This window comes from Babesia bigemina (genome assembly GCF_000981445.1).
Source record: "Babesia bigemina genome assembly Bbig001, chromosome : III".
Lineage (NCBI taxonomy): Eukaryota > Apicomplexa > Aconoidasida > Piroplasmida > Babesiidae > Babesia > Babesia bigemina.
In genome coordinates, this window is record NC_027218.1 from 2,377,528 (window position 1) to 2,395,005 (window position 17,478).

General features: G+C 54.5%; 10 protein-coding genes across 10 annotated transcripts; 5 read left to right on the forward strand and 5 right to left on the reverse strand.

The window, feature by feature from the left end:
* Positions 1-108: 108 nt before the first annotated feature.
* BBBOND_0309490 (Eukaryotic translation initiation factor) lies at positions 109-2,583 on the reverse strand (the record flags this gene model as incomplete). Its single annotated transcript, XM_012913778.1, has 1 exon — positions 109-2,583. The coding sequence occupies one exon, from the start codon at positions 2,581-2,583 to the stop codon at positions 109-111; it is 2,475 nt and encodes an 824-aa protein (XP_012769232.1).
* A 1,618-nt stretch (positions 2,584-4,201) lies between these two features.
* On the forward strand, positions 4,202-5,116 carry BBBOND_0309500 (mitochondrial carrier protein family protein, putative; the record flags this gene model as incomplete). Its single annotated transcript, XM_012913779.1, has 1 exon — positions 4,202-5,116. One exon carries the CDS (start codon positions 4,202-4,204, stop codon positions 5,114-5,116), a length of 915 nt encoding a protein of 304 aa, XP_012769233.1.
* A 355-nt stretch (positions 5,117-5,471) lies between these two features.
* On the reverse strand, positions 5,472-6,260 carry BBBOND_0309510 (Uridine phosphorylase; the record flags this gene model as incomplete). Its single annotated transcript, XM_012913780.1, has 1 exon — positions 5,472-6,260. The coding sequence occupies one exon, from the start codon at positions 6,258-6,260 to the stop codon at positions 5,472-5,474; it is 789 nt and encodes a 262-aa protein (XP_012769234.1).
* Positions 6,261-7,226: 966 nt separating this feature from the next.
* BBBOND_0309520 (phosphorylase family protein, putative) lies at positions 7,227-8,015 on the forward strand (the record flags this gene model as incomplete). The annotated part of the gene is made up of 1 exon (XM_012913781.1): positions 7,227-8,015. The coding sequence occupies one exon, from the start codon at positions 7,227-7,229 to the stop codon at positions 8,013-8,015; it is 789 nt and encodes a 262-aa protein (XP_012769235.1).
* Positions 8,016-8,306: 291 nt separating this feature from the next.
* On the reverse strand, positions 8,307-9,533 carry BBBOND_0309530 (Brix domain containing protein, putative; the record flags this gene model as incomplete). Its single annotated transcript, XM_012913782.1, has 2 exons — positions 8,307-8,562; positions 8,650-9,533. The coding sequence occupies 2 exons, from the start codon at positions 9,531-9,533 to the stop codon at positions 8,307-8,309; spliced, it is 1,140 nt and encodes a 379-aa protein (XP_012769236.1).
* Positions 9,534-9,926: 393 nt separating this feature from the next.
* On the reverse strand, positions 9,927-10,829 carry BBBOND_0309540 (hypothetical protein, conserved; the record flags this gene model as incomplete). Its single annotated transcript, XM_012913783.1, has 2 exons — positions 9,927-10,426; positions 10,568-10,829. 2 exons carry the CDS (start codon positions 10,827-10,829, stop codon positions 9,927-9,929), a joined length of 762 nt encoding a protein of 253 aa, XP_012769237.1.
* Positions 10,830-11,278: 449 nt separating this feature from the next.
* Positions 11,279-12,772, forward strand: BBBOND_0309550 (REPLICATION FACTOR A 1, putative; the record flags this gene model as incomplete). Its single annotated transcript, XM_012913784.1, has 4 exons — positions 11,279-11,422; positions 11,462-11,533; positions 11,571-12,441; positions 12,477-12,772. 4 exons carry the CDS (start codon positions 11,279-11,281, stop codon positions 12,770-12,772), a joined length of 1,383 nt encoding a protein of 460 aa, XP_012769238.1.
* Positions 12,773-13,287: 515 nt separating this feature from the next.
* BBBOND_0309560 (MJ0570-related uncharacterized domain containing protein, putative) lies at positions 13,288-14,374 on the forward strand (the record flags this gene model as incomplete). Its single annotated transcript, XM_012913785.1, has 5 exons — positions 13,288-13,510; positions 13,573-13,661; positions 13,698-13,774; positions 13,926-14,044; positions 14,127-14,374. The coding sequence occupies 5 exons, from the start codon at positions 13,288-13,290 to the stop codon at positions 14,372-14,374; spliced, it is 756 nt and encodes a 251-aa protein (XP_012769239.1).
* Positions 14,375-15,401: 1,027 nt separating this feature from the next.
* Positions 15,402-15,846, forward strand: BBBOND_0309570 (vacuolar ATP synthase subunit F, putative; the record flags this gene model as incomplete). The annotated part of the gene is made up of 3 exons (XM_012913786.1): positions 15,402-15,455; positions 15,494-15,575; positions 15,620-15,846. The coding sequence occupies 3 exons, from the start codon at positions 15,402-15,404 to the stop codon at positions 15,844-15,846; spliced, it is 363 nt and encodes a 120-aa protein (XP_012769240.1).
* A 190-nt stretch (positions 15,847-16,036) lies between these two features.
* BBBOND_0309580 (DHHC zinc finger domain containing protein, putative) lies at positions 16,037-17,325 on the reverse strand (the record flags this gene model as incomplete). The annotated part of the gene is made up of 2 exons (XM_012913787.1): positions 16,037-16,420; positions 16,540-17,325. The coding sequence occupies 2 exons, from the start codon at positions 17,323-17,325 to the stop codon at positions 16,037-16,039; spliced, it is 1,170 nt and encodes a 389-aa protein (XP_012769241.1).
* Between the last annotated feature and the right edge of the window lie 153 nt (positions 17,326-17,478).

Sequence of the window (17,478 nt, forward strand, 5' to 3'; positions counted from 1 at the left end):
TAACTCGTCGACCGGGACCACGGCGTTGCCCGCGCCACCGCCACCGCGCGAATAGAAGGTTACACACCGTACATGCGTTGAAAATTGAAATAGATGTTACATGTGTCGCTACTCAGCGCGAGCCCGATTCAGCGACCGGTTCTTGGCCTCCAGCAGCAGTTTTAGCAGCTGGACCTCGTCAAGCACCGTCTGCTGCAGCGGCTTGGACTTCTCGCACTGCATCTGGCTCTTGATGCGCATCAACATGGCGAGTCTCCTGGATGCGTCATCTTGGTTGGAGCTGGCACTGCCAGAACCGCCTCGTGCTTGAGCCGTGCGCCTCCCCAAGGGCAAGTGTGGGTAGTCGCCGAGGCAGTCATGCGGGAATCGTGGCGCGTTCGCATTCTCGTAAGACGCCGGTTGAGGAGGCGGCCTGAATTGGGATAGCGAGAAAACGTTGCGGAACGCGTTCATCAGGTCGATAGTGGGGTCGTTTTTGTCTCCGTAGTCAGTAGAGAAGAGCGACCCGCGGTACGACCTGCTGCGGGCACTGCGTGGCATCGCCACCGAATTCGTCGGCTTGGAGTGCCCGTTGGTGGGCATCATCGAATTCCACATTGCGTATTGCCTGACCCCCTCAGCTGGTGCTGGCGCGCGAACGCCGTCCTGAGAAGGCGTCGGCATGGCGGTGGTCCTGCCATCCCTCGAGAATGCGTCGGATCCCAACAGCGATCGCGTGCCGTATCCCTCACTCGTTCGCCTCGATATTCCGCCTTTGTTCAGGATTTTGGGGCGGTAAACGGCCTTGCGCTGGGCGCTCTGTCGGACGTTGGGGCGCACGAATTCCCAATCGGAATCGGGGTGGTCCATCCAGCATACGCCGTAGCACTCGTCGAACTTCTGACTCTCCAAAAGGTCGCCCTCGTGGCTGAAAATCTTCAAAAAGTTATCCACTTTCATGCGCGGGAAAGTTGAGGCAGCCATGAAATAGCGGGAGTCGGACGACCACTCGGAGACGACTGTGCACGGTTCTTTTAAGTGCACAATCTGCTCGTAGTCGCAGGCGTCCTTGCGGTACCAGAAACAGATTTCCCCAGCCAGGTTACCAAAGCCACAGAGCGCGACCATGTTACCCAGGGGGTTCCACTTGATGGTGTTCCGGTACGACTTGGGAAAGGTGAACAACTGCACGCAATCCGAGTCGTACAGCGTGATGTCGCACGGCATGTTTCCCTCCATGAGTATGAATTCGTCACGCGTAGGGCACCACCGCGCGTCGTGGGTGGTCTGCATGTTCACCTGGCAGACGAAGTCGCCTGAGGAGCGGAACAGGAAGCAGTTGGAGGTCGAACCGTACTTCTCACCGGCCAAGTCGACAATCGACTGCCCGAGCACCAGCAGAGAGCGCCCAGAGGGCGACCAGAACATGTCGGCGGAGTCCTCTGACTTCAACTCGTGGTCAACGGACGAGAGCTCCGATAACTCATCACCCACGCACCGCAGAGTGGTGATGCGCAAGTTGCCCGATATTTGGGAGCTAACATCCGCCTTGGTGTACGCAGCAATTGATATAGTGCAGTCTTGGGCACCTCGACAGAAACGGGCAAGTGATTTGCTTTCTGACCCCGCGATGGAACGAGGGGACGTCGCACTGCTCTCCTTGGCGCTGGGAGTGTCAGCCCGTAAGTCGGCAGCAGAGCCCACCACATCTCCGGGTGCAACTGAAGATGCGTCATCACGATCAGAGGTCGCGGCGAAACTGCCTACGGTTGTTGCATCAGTTCCGCTGCGTTCACCCAGTGACAACCCACTAGTGTGTTCCGCCTTGCCCCCAGGGACCGCACCACCTTTCCTATCAGTTCCCAACACTTCGCCCTTGCTTTGGTCGTTGGAGTCGGGGAGGCACTCGGGTGAAAACACCTCCACAGAAAACACGCGGGGGATCGGGATGGAGTGCAGCAAACGAGTACTCTTCAACGGGGTGTTCTCGGAAGACGTGATTGCGTAGATCGACACCTGCTGGCCGTAACACAGGGCGAACTTGTCGCTGTGTCCCACCCACTTGATTATGGGCCACTGATCGGGGGACAAGCGGCGTGTGCTGAAGCTGCCCACGATGCATTTCTGCGAAATGTCCCAAATGTGCAAGTTGTCCTCCAGGAACAGGCCCGTCTCCCTGGAGCAGTTGGTAAGGTTGAAGTATATCACCAGGTATACGCCGTTGTTGGACCACTGCAGGTGTTTGATGTTCTTGCAGCCGATTGGGGTGTAGAGATTGCGGTACTTCCCCACGCCGCGAAGCGTGTCGAATGAAAAATCAGACGGCGATTCGCCCTTCACGTGCAGAATTGACAGCCCCAAGCGGTCATCCACGATGGCCACGTTGTTGTTCGGCGAGCGCGCGTAGTGCCTCGCGAAACGGTTCAACGACCACACCGTGACACTGGTGTACGGTGTGGTGGTATCCGATCTTGCGCTTTCATCGGCGTCCGCCGCGTATTCAGAGGGTGTCTCCGCTCGACGGCCCGGAACGCAACCGTTGACAAACAGCCCATTTTTCCCATGCACAAGGAACATGTTCGTATCCTTGGCCCTCGAACTCATCGTCGGTGCGCTGCTCCTGCCAACCAAAACCAAGACCTTGAGCCGAACAAAATACACTGACCGACTCGAGCTCAGTTAACGGAAGAGCCAGTGAACCAATGGTAGTAGAACGACAAACGGTAGCCTCCACACAACTTCTAAACTGCATCCGAGCAACCGGTATTTCCCCTGCCTACTTCCTCCTCACACGCTGCATTCAAGGAGCCCCAAAGCCCCGCTAGCGCTTAACGCACGCACGGGGTCGTGCGCCAGGCACGGTGGTATCCTAGGGTCGCGCTCAGAGTGTAACGACCGACGGGCATAGACAGAGACGAATAATCAGTGTGACGAACAACCTTTAATAACGTACACCACCAATAAACCGCAGCGTCGTCACCAATGGAGCATAGTTTAGCGTCGTGATAAGCCAACTGACTAGCGCTCGCACAGCCGAGTCCCAGACAGCCCGAGGCGATCCCAACCAACGCACCAGAGAACTCTTGAAATTGAACCCACAACTGCGCTCGATGATTTTAATACCTGGAGTCGTTAGAGTGGCCGATTTTGGCACGCCGCGACACAGAAGCGGCCGAGATTCCAAATGTATAGAGCACGCACCGAGCGGTTACACCTTGAAGCACGCTGAATAGGCGCTCAAAACGCTCCGACAAAACGCCTCGCAGAGATAAGAATGTTACAAGATGGCAAAGCAATGTCCCAACCACGATCGCCGAAAGGAGCAGCGACAGGCGCAGCTACAATAAAAACTGACGTCACGAATACGCACTATTCAACAGTCAGGGTCAGCTATCCCAAACTGAGCTGCGCGGCGCAGATTCGAACGAGCGCAGAGCACCAGGTGACCCAATATACCGTCACACAATCACGTCAGAAAAGACATAAAACACTCTGAATTCGCCAGCTCAAAAAACTGCCGGTGAACTGATAATGTATGACACGAAACGCGCCGAGCTTTTCCGTTGACAGACGCGCCGGAACGCCAAACGTGGACAACGGAAGCACGCGCAGCGTACATCAAGAAGGTGGAAACCCCAGGACAGAATCGCCGTGCCGGCGCAGTTAGGTAGAGCAACGTCGCCAAATTATGCTTGTACACCATTATAGTGACTTGGTAGAAGCGTCGGAGACCTACATCTCGGCCGGTGGCTAGGGCGTGTCGCGGTCACCGACACCGGCGCACACCGTAGGTGAAGTTGCACGGCGCACACTTTGAACCCGTGCCGATATCGGCGTCCACGCGTTGCTAAAAGGGGTATAGAGTGGTCGAAGGCCCATGTCTGTGGCCATTACTGGGCTCTTTGCGAAGCGTCCAATAGGCGCTGCACCGTCAACACGCCGAGTGGCAATAGCGGCCTCTAACGGGGACATGTACCAGTTAGATGCATCAGTAGCACATTTCTAGGTTGTAAGTGAGGCGCATAGCCCTCAAAGTCTGCGGGCTATGGGGAGCGAGACGCGTACGTCGGATGTGTGGATTCCCTTAATATAATAGCCTTTACTGCACAGTTTGGAGGTATTTGGCGCATGAACTCAAATGGGTGAGCCCGCATAAAAACCCGGCAGTTTTCTTATCGTGTTTGAGCGGGCGAATCCTCCGGTTGCAGGCCCTACGACAGCTATGGACAAATACAACCTTGACTTCCTGCCCCCGGCAGCGAGGCCAATCGTCAAGCCATGTTTACCCTTCATTCTGGGAGGCGCGTCGGGATGCCTAGCGACCGTCTGCATACAGCCGATAGATATGGTCAAGGTCAGGATCCAGCTCGCGGCGTCTGCGGGGCAGACTAAGATATCCCCCGTCGCGCTTTTCGGGCAAATCGTCAAGAACGAGGGTCTGAAGTCCATGTACAAGGGGTTGGATGCGGCCTGTGCGCGTCAGATACTCTACACGACGACGAGGCTCGGGCTCTTCCGTACCATCAGCGACAAGCTCAAGGAAAAGCAGGGGAAGGACACCCTCCCCTTCTCCCAGAAGTGCGCCGTCGGCCTATTTAGTGGCGCGGTGGGCGCCTTCATCGGGAACCCGGCCGACCTGGCGCTGGTCAGGATGCAGTCGAACCAATCGCTACCGCTGGCGCAGCGGAAAAACTACAGCGGCATTTTGAGCACCGTATGCCACATCACCAAGAACGAGGGCGTCACCAGCTTGTGGAAGGGGTCAACGCCCACGATCGTCAGGGCGATGGCGCTCAACGTGGCCATGCTCGCAACCTACGACCAGGCGAAGGAGGGGCTCAGCCCGTACATAAAGAGCAAGTCGATGCTCAGCGTGGTCAGCAGCGGCATCAGCGCCTACTTCGCAGTCCTCGCGAGCTTGCCGTTCGACTACGTGAAGACGTGTCTGCAGAAGCAAAATAGCGGCGGCCCGCAGTACAAGGGCGTCACCGACTGCTTCATCAAAACGTACAAGCAGGGAGGGATCAGACTGTTTTACGCCTCATACAGCGCGTTCTACATGAGAATCGCACCCCACATCATCATCACGCTTCTTCTGAGGGAGTACTTCGAGCACCTGCTGCTGAGGAAACCGTGAAAGCGTCGCCGGCCTGGGCAACGAGCGAAAATGCCGTTGAAACCACTGCGACGCACAAACGCGAAACGACGAAACTGTATCTAACATGAAACACACGTTAAATCATGTAAATACGACATTCACGAGCCACGAACGCCGTCGAGGCTGGGTTAGGCATGGCCACCGCCACTACAACGTTGTTATTGGAGATTGTCATTGAAGGTGTGACTGCAATAAATGTAGCTCAAAGGAGCTCATAAATGCAGTATGTCATGTCATGGGATGGAAAGGGGTGCTGGAGCGCCGCTGGAATTGGAGCAGGTCAAACGGCTTAATGTATTCGTCCAGAGGAATTCCGCCAAGTGCTGCAGTCGCCCTAATCGTCGAATGCGTAGTCGACGCTCAACTCCGCAGCTGCCCCCATGGCGATGCGCATCGCCTTACCTCTGGCCTCAATCACGTCCTCATCCTCCACCACAGTGCCGGTTTTGGTGTCGAACCTGTGGGCCTCAGTCTCGTTGCAAGAAATCACACCGGCGACTATGCCACGGATGCTGCACGCGACCAAAAACGTGGACACTTCGCGGTCCTCCAGGTCGACGTCAGTCTGCAACACCTCGTCACGGAGGCTGTTGCCGCGATCGACCCTCGGCGGATAGACCGTGTCGCGAGTCAACGACCGCGTCAAACGAGTTGCGATTCCCATCTTCTTGGCCGACTGACGCAGCGCGCGAACGGCATCGGGGTGCGCCACGGCTGGGTAGCTGATGTCGACCTCGATGGTCGACGTGTTTTCGCCACGGCAGGCGGCGTATGTCACGCAGAAAGCCTTGCGAGGCACGCGGCCAGGGGTCAAACTGACCGAATCCGTGACCAAAATCACGCACCTAACGCCGAAAAGGCCCAACTCACACAGCAGACGGTGCAAGTTTGTAGCGCCGTACCCGTAACTCAACGCGAAGAACGTCTGCCCGTTGTACTCCAACTCCATTGAACGAAGCGATTTGTACTGGCTGAAGACCTCATGGCGGGTTGCCAAGTGAGCCAAATGGTCCAACCAGGGAGGGTTGCCAACCACAATAGCCACGGGGTGGATGCGGTCCAGTGGCACGCCGATCTTGTTCATGATCCCCGCAGGGCAAACCGCGGTCTTGGTATTTGGCATTGGGCTCAGTAACACGAAATTTAGCAGATACCGAACGAACTATACAGATAGACAAGTCCAAATTAACCTATGTGGATGCAGCGACGACCATGACGCGGTAATCCGAAGGCGTAACCTGGACGCAAGGTGGAATCCTGCCCTGTTCACAGAAGAGCCTAGACAGCTTGAGAGAGCCACGACAACAGGGGCTACCCGAATGCAATGCTAGAGAAAAAACAGAATAACCAGATGTGGAAGTCGACTTTAACTGTGCCTCGCGCGGCGGTCGATGCTCGTGACTCCGGGATAGTGGGCATTAACAACACGGGCCGCGCGACGGCATCACACACATAAATTATGCCCGACGCGTGTTGAAACTGATTAAATGGTGTATAACAAACGCCATGAACGGAACAATAAAATTGATCCTTCGTGTTCATATGCGCCTAATTTGTGATCGTGTGTATCGGCTGCGCAGGCGGCCATTACAGTGGCTCAAGGAAAGGGGTGGCCACATTGCGCACGGGTGTTAGCTGTATTTCCTACTAGCTGTGGTACAAACCGTCAGGCAATGCCATAGGCGCACAGCGCGCGACATGGCACCTTTGTCCAGAGACGTCTAACACTTGGTAGTTTGCGCTCTTAAAATCAGACACAACCTTGGAATGCACAACGTTTTAACCAGCACACAACTAGACGTAGCCACAAGGCGTTGCAACATCTCTTAGCATAGCCGAATTTTGCCAAAGCGCCGCGAAGGGCATGGGGATTATGGAACCGCGAATGCTACGCCAGTGACACCTGGGACTTCACAAAAATGCCAGCAGTAACAGTTCACGTGAAATATATTCTGTTGTAGCGCGGAAGGTTTGAGAGGAGTGAACACAGAGTGCAATATATTGGCCGTGCACGATAACCGTAGAGGGCGGCGTACAGCGGAAACAAAACAGAAACGTAGTCAAATTTGCGCCATCTTGCCGATTCACAATGGAGCAGAATGGTGGCGTGATCCTGAATCGCACATCAATCCCAAAGGATAGGGTGCACAGGGTAGCTATCATATGCGGGGACCAGAAGCGATTTGAAATGTTCAAACGTGAGGTCACCAACTACAGGGAGTTTGGTTACTACTCGTGCTGGAAGGCGGCGGAGTTTGAATACGACGGGGAATACTTCCTGCTGGCTTGCCACGGAGTGGGCAGCCAGCCCACTGCGGTCTTGGTTAGGGAGCTCATCGAACTTGGCGTGAAGTGCATCATTCGCAGTGGCACCAGCGGAACCTTCATGCCGCAGAAGCATGTCATAGGGGACATCTGCATCTGCTACGGCTGCATCAGGGGCGACTCGACCACCAGGAACGATATCGACATCGCGTTCCCCGCCGCTGCGCACCCCGACGTCGTGGAGGCGCTCAGGAACGCCAGCGAGGAGCTCAATGTGCCCACCCACATGGGCCTGTGCTACACAACCGACCTCTTCTATCGCACCGGAATCCTCGGCGAGGACCCCAAGATGCCGTTTGTGAAGTGCGGCGTAGCCATCGAGGACACCGACAACTCAGCCATGTTCACGCTCTGCAACATATACGGCATCAGGTGCGGCGCCATTTGCACGATTGACGGGTGCCCGTTTGAATGGGTGATTGGCAACTACGGGCCGCACACTCCGCAGATGGCCAAAGGCAAGGAGTTCATGATCAAGGTGACCGTCCGCGCGGCTGCGGAGGTGACGCGCCAAATCAAGGCGGAAGAGGCGCAGGTGGCAGCGGCCGCCTGATACTGGTCAGCACACTGCGTCACTCAATAACGCGATGTTGCCTTGCTGGGAATACCCATGGCAGAGTGAGCTAAATGCGGCCGTGAGCAGTTGACAATCGGTACTAACGATCACGCCCGCCCACACGCCACACACATACACGAGTGCAGAATGGACATCTCGATAATTCATAGCACTGACACTTCTCGTGAGACCCAGATATCCACAACGCATGTACTACGGTAGTAGGAAGGCCCGTCGTTGGGGTATGAAAATAATTCAACTGCCCGTTTTATGCTGGTAGCGCTTTGTCTAGTCGCTGTCAGACTCTTCAGCTTCATCTGATTCCTCTTCCTGGGCGTCGCCCTTATCGTCACCCTCCGCCTTGCGCCGCTTGCGCTCCGCCTCCTCGGCTTCCATGCGTCGCTTCTCTGCGGAGAGCGCCTCGAGGCGTGCTATCTCCTCCGGCGTCTTGCTCACGAACTTGTGGAAGCTAACTCCGCCAGAAAACACGCCGGCCTCTACTTTTATCAGGCGTAGGTTCAGACGGGGGCCCGCCTCCGTCAGCCTGCATAAGATGTTAGCAACTGACGGCACTTAGCCTAACACGTGTGAATTTAGGTGTGCACAACACATATTTGGAACCCGAACTCACCTTACAGCTAATTTGTTGGCTTCGTCGTCTGCCTCCTCCAAGTCACTCCGCCCGGGAAGACCGTATTTGTGGCGCAGTATCGCATCACCGTGGTCCACGTTGTTGAGCTCCACGTAGTCGTCATTGAGATTCGAGACGTCAAGCTTGCCTCCGGTGGCAGTGCGCAAGACATCTTTGAAGGACGCGCCCTTGTCCTGCATGAGCCGCTTTATGGAGCGCTTGTCGATCAGCTCCTGCACCGCGTTCGACGTGTTGCAGTCGACCAGGTTTATCAGGTAATGACGCATGACTATAACGTCGGATTTGCGATCCTTGTCGAACAGAACAACGCGCTTGCAGTTCTGCATCTTGACGGTCGACACGTCAATAGGGCTGAACATGCCGTTCAACGTCGTCGCCACCGTTTTCATAGCCGTCGCGGTTTCGTCAACGGAAGAGCGGCCGCGGCCACCAGGCGCGCCTGAAAACCCGTTCAGAACCACCAACGGCGAAAAGTGGCAGGCTCCACCGATGGATTTCGGGTTTGAGCTGCTCTTTGCGATATCGGACACCAACGCCATAGCATCAATGGCGAAGGTCAATGTCGGGCCTTTGGGCAGGTTCGCCACCTTGAGGTAGCAGCCGCGCTCAGTCTCGCTCACTGCAAGCAGATGCGTGAGCCCCAACGCCTCACTGACTTCCGTGAAGTCCTTCATTTTTTGGTGAGAGCCCTCATTCAGCCGACTCGCGCAATTCGGCGAGACCAGAACACGCAAGTCCCGTACCAGTTGCTTCAGTTCCGGGCGCAACGAGCCTCTGCGGATGATGACGATGCGAGGAGCGTCATCGTCGACCTCCTGGGCCTTCGCAGCCTTCCGCTGTCGACGACGCGCAGACTTAACCATGGCCAATAACTATCAAAACCAACTACACAACTTCATTGAAATATGTCGCCTACAAACTTGGGGCAAATGGAACGCGCAGGATGCCTTCCTGGTGCCCACCTGTCTGACGCAACACAGCCTACACATCCAATGCGGTGAACGTTACAAAACCGCCTTCCATGGCGCGTAAGTCGCAACCAAACAAGTCTACGTGACGCAATAAGTATCGATGATCAATATCGAAGGGGAACGAAATCTGAGGGTCCCCTTCGCTCCCACCGGCGGCATTAGTCAAAACCAGTTAAGGACTGCCAGGGCGGCCGAAATCACATCCTCAACCACTCTACCGCGCTACCACTTACTATGACAACAGATTAATTCGGGTTTCGCAATTTTAGCGCGATAACGGAGTTGCTACTCGGTCGGCCATCCCACACGCTTCACGTTGAGGTTGTCGGTGTCGATACCGTGCGTGTAGTTGTGCGTGCCACAGCGCGATTTCAGGGTGGCAATCGCCTGGCCATGGAAGGAGGCGCCAAACGACTCGATCTCCCGCTTCACAGAAGTGTAGAATGCCTCGGGCAGAGTGCACTCAACCGACGACTGGCCGACGGTGCCGGATGAGGGCAACTCCCACTGAGGCACAGCCTGCCAGCCCGAAGGGTAGCCGTTGGTCTCCTGCACCAGGCGGCGGTATACGTCGCCGCCGAAGGAGAGAAGCGCGGCAGGGAACTGCTGCAGGTCAGCGTCGTACGCCGCGCGAGGAACCTGGTCGGCGTCGATCACCAAAAACTTGTTGCCAGGATACTCTCGCGCCAGCCTATCAACGCAGTCGAGCACCGATAGCGCCGCAGTGTTCTGCTGGCTCACGAACACAGAGACAACCAGGTCATCAGACTGGACGCGCTCACGATCTGCAAACAATGGACAACTGCCAGGAAAGGACATCGCACAGAACTACGTCAAAGCCCGCATACAACACTTATAACAACCACCAATCATAGCTCATCACCACGAAAGTGACACTTTACGTTAACAACGAACGCGAAACCCACCAGGAATTGAGTAAACGGCGCTGTAAAATTCGGCGTGGTCCTTGACCAGGCGCACGTTCGAACGCTCGGGCACTCTCAGAGGCGCTGAGGCCGTAGCAAGCCTGGAACGGATGCTCTCAATAGTATGCAGGGCGCGGCGACCGCCCAAAGCGCTGCGTATCGCTGCGGGAACGCAGCCAGGAGCTCGAGCGCTCAACACACACGCCACGTCGCTACCAGGGAAGCGAACGCGACCCGGTGCCACACGTCTCAAAATGCGCATTGTGAGCGAATATAAATACGCAGTGCGGCGTGACAGCGCGCTCGACGGTCAGGGAACACCGCCCACCAACGCGTCCGGTGCCGCTACGGCGGAAGGCAGGTGAACGGACGGCACACAATACGGGCAAACGCCGTACAGGTGCTCTCACAGGTGATTCTAATACCCATTTCACGCCCATTTTTACCACTAACCGGGTGGAAGGAGAGTGTAGAGTCACGAAGGTCGAGTGGCGAGAGCCTAGTTACACAAGCTGCTGTACCACGCTAGAAGACACCTACCGGTCGTTACAGGGGCTGCAGGTGTATGGTTACGAGCGTGTGCGAACTCAGGGATCGGCAACGGCATTGACCAACGTAGAAGCTGCCGGCGTGTACCTGCCACGACTGATGCGACAAATACAGCACAAGGCCGTTAACACACTTGATAACAAAGCCGCGTGATCCACCAAGATGGAGTTGGAGTATTTCCCGATCAAGAACCTCACCACTTACACCTCAAACTGGACCATTAAGGCCAGGATCCTGGAGAAGGCTCCCCTCAGACAGATAAAGGGCGACAACCACCTCATGCACATAGACGTCGTCGACAAGCATGTGAGTCAACCGGACGTAACCAGCTGTATAAATGTGCAGGGCGACAGCATCAGGGTGAAGTTCTGGGGCAAAGCTGCAACGAAATGGGACGAGGTATTGCAGAAGGGGAAGGTAAGGCAGACGACGGTGGCGTCACACGGTTCCGCAGGTGTACACCTTCTCAAAGGGAACGGTGGAGCTGTCTAACAAAAGGTTCAACACCACGCCGCACAACTACGAAATCACGTGCCACCAGGAGAGCATCATAGAATCCGTGGAGGACGCGGGCGACATTAAGCTCCAGCGCGACCACAAGCTGCTCACCCTCCGAGACATCAAGACTATGCCCAACGTCACTCAGGCGCCAGTCGACCTGCTCTGCATCGTCAACGCCGTGCAGCCGGCGGCGAACGTCACCACCAAGGCCGGGAAGGAAATCTCGAAACGCGTTGTGATGCTGGTTGACGACACCGGATACGAGATGGAGCTGACGCTCTGGGCCGAACACGCGAACAACGAGGCAGTCGAGCAGATGGAGGGGAAGGCCGTAATTGCGGAGAAGGTCATCATCAGGGAGTGGCAGGGCGCCAGAAGCTGTCAAACCTTGTCGTCGTCAGAGGTCCAACTGGCTACGCAGGACAACATCAGGGACCATACCAGATTATCGCAGCTGCAAAAATGGTTCGAGGACGCGAAGGCCAAAAACGAGACCTTCAAGACCATGCGGCCCCAAGCTGTCAGTGCCAGGGACCAGTACGAGCTGGCCGACATGGTAACGGTGGCCGATAAGACCAAGGGCGGGTACATTGTTAAGGGCAAATTGCGGAAAATATTCTGGAAGAACAAGGACGGCGTGGCCAAAATGTGGTACCAGGCGTGCCCCATGTGCACCAAAAAGGTCATCATGGACGGTGATGACAACAGGTACAAGTGTATATCCTGTGGAGACGCCACTGTGGTGCCTGTGCCCAGGTACATGTTCTACTGCAACTTCACGGACCACACCGGCAGGCTGACAGCGCAAATCGCGACCGACATCGGTAGGTTGCCGACCGACCGTTTCATACATTATCAGGCGAGAAGCTGCTCGGCAAGACGGCGAAAGAGTTGGAGGAAATGGACCCCGACAAGCTGAAGCGATTCTGCGATTTTGAAGCGACGCACCGAGATTACAAGGTCAGCGGGTACATCAAAACAAGGGTCTACAACGGCGAGACCAAGCACAACTTCACCGTCACACGCGTGGAACCGTTGGACTATGCGGCCGAGGCTGCGCTTATGCTGGAAAACATGCGCATCACTTATGACGACGTCCTCAAATTCCTGGATATCAAAACGGACGAAAGGGACTCCAAGAAGGCGAGAGTTTAAACCGCCGAATAGAGTTGCTCATTGCAACTGTACAATCGCTCCGATTCGGCCCCATATGTGGCGATGCACGTTGTCTTGACGACAGGGAATCAGCGAGGCTCATACACATCGCCAGAGCCTACCATTGCGTGTAATCGCAGGGAGCCGAAATGTCTTTAACTTCCGAGTTATATGTATTTCTTCTGATTGTGATGACACTCGTGGGTGGCATAACTGTGACTTTTGAACCAATGTGCACGTAGTCGTGCCCTGGCGTTACCGTGGAAGGCGGCGTTAGACATTGCGCGAAACAACATCTGCCGCCACTGCTAGAAGGCTGCATAGTTTCAACACGTAATTATAGATATACTTGTCGCCGACTGCGAACTCTAGACCTGAACGGCATAAAACGGAGTTTGTTGACTCCGACACACTGAGGAAGGCTCCCTTCTTGGTATGTGCATAGCTCAATAACACGGGCAAACCATTAAAGGGCGCCAAGAACTCGGTAATAGTCACACGCCAATGTGGTCCCGATGAAGCTCCTGGCCCTTATTTCCGGTGGCAAGGATGGAATCTACAGCATCATCGCAGCCCAAAGGGAGGGGCACGAGGTGGTGATGCTAGGGCACCTTTCGCCAAAGGACGGCGACCAGGTTCACGAGCTCGACAGCTTCATGTACCAGACGATCGGGCACAATATAGTGCCGGCGATAGCTGAGTGCATGGAGCTCCCCCTGATAGAGCGCCAAATAACAGGTACGCATTGCGCCTAAAACGGTCACATAAGAATCCTGATATTGCCAGTTATCAAGCTACAGGCGCGCCAGTGGTCACTGAATCCCTCGAGTATGCGCCAAAAGAGGGCGACGAGGTCGAAGATCTCTACCGCCTTGTCGTCGACGCCATGGTCAGTGGTACCCGCAATGCGCGTAAATGAAAACAGAATGAGCGTAACGACATAGAAGCCATACTAACAGGCGCTATCGCATCTCAATACCAGCTTCAACGCGTTTCAAATGTGTAGGTTTTAAATTCGGTACACCGCATTAAAGTCATACCCCCGTAAAATAACGAATGACCGTCCGTCGATCTATAAATCGCCTTTAAAGTTTTTCATGGCAAGATTAGCACGTGTAAATCACGCAAACACTACTGTCTAACCTTTCTTCAGGGCTAATCGGCTGGGTCTTAAAACTGTGCAGCCCCTCTGGGGGCGCGAGCAGAGCGAACTGCTCGCCGAAATGATAGAAAACGACATGAACGCAATCATCATTAAGACCTGCTCCATGGGTAAGTCGCAACACTGTCACGATAGTCTAACGGCAACACGATCTGTGTTGCGGGGCCGTGGACGAATAACATGCATTTGCAGGGCTCAACGAAAAACACCTCGGCAAGTCAATCCGTGAATTGTATCCGGAATTCCTCGAAATCAGGGACAAGTACGGATTCAATGTCTGCGGTGAGGGAGGCGAATTCGAGAGCCTCGTTATCGACTGTCCCATTTATAAAAAAAGAATCGCAATCACGGAGCACAGACACATTCTGCACTCACCAGACCCATTTGCGCCTACTATGTTGTTCGTACCGGTTAAGTGGCAACTGCAGCCGAAGGTCTGAACCATCAGCTAAATGTAATGTGTTAGCAATATGCTGCCGTGCCTACGGATAGCTTATAAATGTGCATATACCATTGTCGAATTTGTTGCAATAGGCAAGCGCTGGGATGCCTAGGAGCTCACTTTGGCTACGCGTCCCCGAGTTCCGTAGAGGAAGGCGAAAATGTGTCACAGATTGGACGTGAAACAATGTATACGGGAATTATATGGTCTCCAACCATTTAGGTGTGTATCAGCACTGGTTTTCCGAAACTGGGCAACAGACACTTAGGGACGACGATAATAGGTCTGCCACGGGGGCGACGGCTAGCAGTAGCAGCCATTTTCGTCGCGTTCGAGCGCTATGGGGGAGAATAGAGGGCGGGCGGCGGCGCTTGCCCGAACCACGCAATTCAGTCTTTGTAACCCGAAGACTGCAACAAAATATACGTCTATTACCAGCGATGATGATACGGCAAACCGTCACTATGACATTACGCCTCAGATAACTGAGCTGGACCACGAATCCAAACACAAATGGAACAAGTGGGATTCCGTATCAACGTTTTCACACACATTCCCACTGGCGAACGTATTCACCTAAGATGTGCCTAAGGCCTCGTTAAGTGGTGTCTAAAATATATTGCGGCAAAGTTGTTGCAAAAAACATAAAACCACCTTGCACTCACAAGTGTATACTCGCTGAGCTCACGCGCACTATTAAAGCACTTATACAAGCTTGCCTTATAGATAAATTACAATTTCTTGCTCTTCGGAGTCACCAGTTACGGCCGCTGTCCGGGTGTCGGAGGTGTAGTTGTGACCTGCGTCGCGGACCGTGCTGACAGTTTGGGCACGTTTGCTGCACAAGGATTTTTAGACGGTATTTATAACCCGTTACTAAATTATTGTTGTCTGGCCGGTATCATCGACAGTTAAACGCCACGAGGTGTATTGGCGCGTCGATACGGCATCCGAAGTACCCGTCAACTGTGATCCGAGAGATCAAATCCGGCTTGAAGGACACACATTTCACACAAATCGCAACCATGCACCGCCTCAAGGAGCTCACCGAGGCGAAAGTCTACATCATCGGCGATGAGGTAAGGCAAAGCAGACCGTGACGTAAACTTTTACGTAGGACACCGTGGTCGGATTTCTGATGGCTGGAATAGGCAGCAAGGATGGATTGGGGCGCACTAACTACAAAATCATCACAGCCAGTGAGTCCTAGCTGATTGAGATGCGACCTAACATCCCGTTGCAGAAGTGGGCAAGCAAGAGATTGAGCAGACCTTTAATGAATACAAGGATCGACGGGACTGTGGCATCATCATCATCAACCAGCACATTGCGGAGCAGATCAGAACCGCGATAGACCTCCACTCTGGGCCAATCCCCGCCATCATAGAGATACCCAGCAAGGAGCAAGCGTATGACCCCAACAAGGACTCCGTCACGCAAAAGATCAAGGTCCTGTTCGGGGAAACATGATTGCAACAACTTAACGCCACCACTATCGAAACAACACGGGGCTAAAGCGTTGAACATGTACAGTGCCGCCTTAACGGCGCAAAGTAACCTGCGGCGCAACAGTGCTGCAATGGCACAGACAAACGATAAAACTTATATACATTAAATCTTAACATTCGTGACTGCAGAATCTTGTGGTAATATACGAAGCTCAAACGTCCAGAATAGGCTCAAACTGCTTGGTCTCTCGGGCCATCTTGATGAACGTCGAGTTCTCGTCGTACGACTCGTCAGTGTCATCTGACGTAATGTGCGGGGTGAAAGTCAGACCATCGCCTATGCGATCGTCGATTGGCAAGAGCCAGAAGAGCGGGTTTCTGCCCAGGACGCAGGAGATGTTCTCGTACAACGTGCCCGACCAGATGGAACGGTCCAGCCACATGCAACTGTACGTCCCCTTCTCGCAGATGTCGAGCGTAGTGTACGCCTCGCACATCAACCAGATATGGAAGATCAAAAAAATACTGCAAAGTACAAACGCCAAGATCGATATTGCCTCGCCAACGATCAGCGCAATGTACTGTTTTGTTGGAACCTGCACCGCATTGAAAGCATCACAACGCAACATATATAACACATTTCAATCTTTGCACTCAGCAGGAAATACATGTGACGCAGACAACACGAATTTATACGAACACAACCAAAACTAACCACTGGATTCCTCATCACATGGCGCACGGTGGGGTAAGAGAAGGTGGAGACCAGGCCAGAGAGGACAACAGCGTAGAAGACAGACAAGAAAAAGAACTTGTGGTTGGCCCAACCGATGCAGTTATTCACCCACAGGCAATGGTGGTCCATCTTCAGCACGCAGCGGCCACATGTTGAGCAGTGGTGGGCCCGGTCCGGCTTGTAAACGGAACACCACTTGCACGAACGACGATCTCCGGACTTCGTGGTCTCGCATACTGTCGGCGGAGCGCGCTTTTCACTGCCCGGGTACATGCACCAGTCCAACGTTTCAGGCACACGCCCAGGGTCGACAGTGGCGCACAGGATGTAGTTCAACAGGAACATTAGACAGGAGATGCTAGTGCTGAGCAAGATGGCGACCGTTTTGTTGCTCAGCACTCCCAAATGGCTTACGTCATCCTCGATGGCTGGCTTGAGATGATAGAAGACGAAGATCGTGTAGGCAGTGGCTAAGCTCGCGACCACCACCACCACAGGTAGGCAGTGAATGAATGAGGTACCCGACGAAGTCGGCTTCACAGCAGAAGCCGATTTCGCGCGAACACGCGCGGAACTCAAATTGCGATCTTGACTGCAAATAAGCGGGTCTGTGTCATTATCCGCTGGCACCGAAGTGGTCCGCCTCGGCAGGAACGATGTGTAGGTCGCCATCCGGCGGGGCGACGAGCGCTGAGAGCTCTGAGCGGGGGAGGGCGTCACAGACGCCTCCACGGCTTGTGAAATGTCTAAACTAAGCGCGTCCATCAAGGCGTCACCAAGCTAGGCATCACTGCCACACCCCAAGGGAAACGTGACACACTGACACAGTGTATCCTCCCATCACAGACGGGAGATATTAGCGTCTCTGGTTGCGCTTCGGTGTCTTTCAAATGTTCGACGGTGCTTACACCCTCCGGG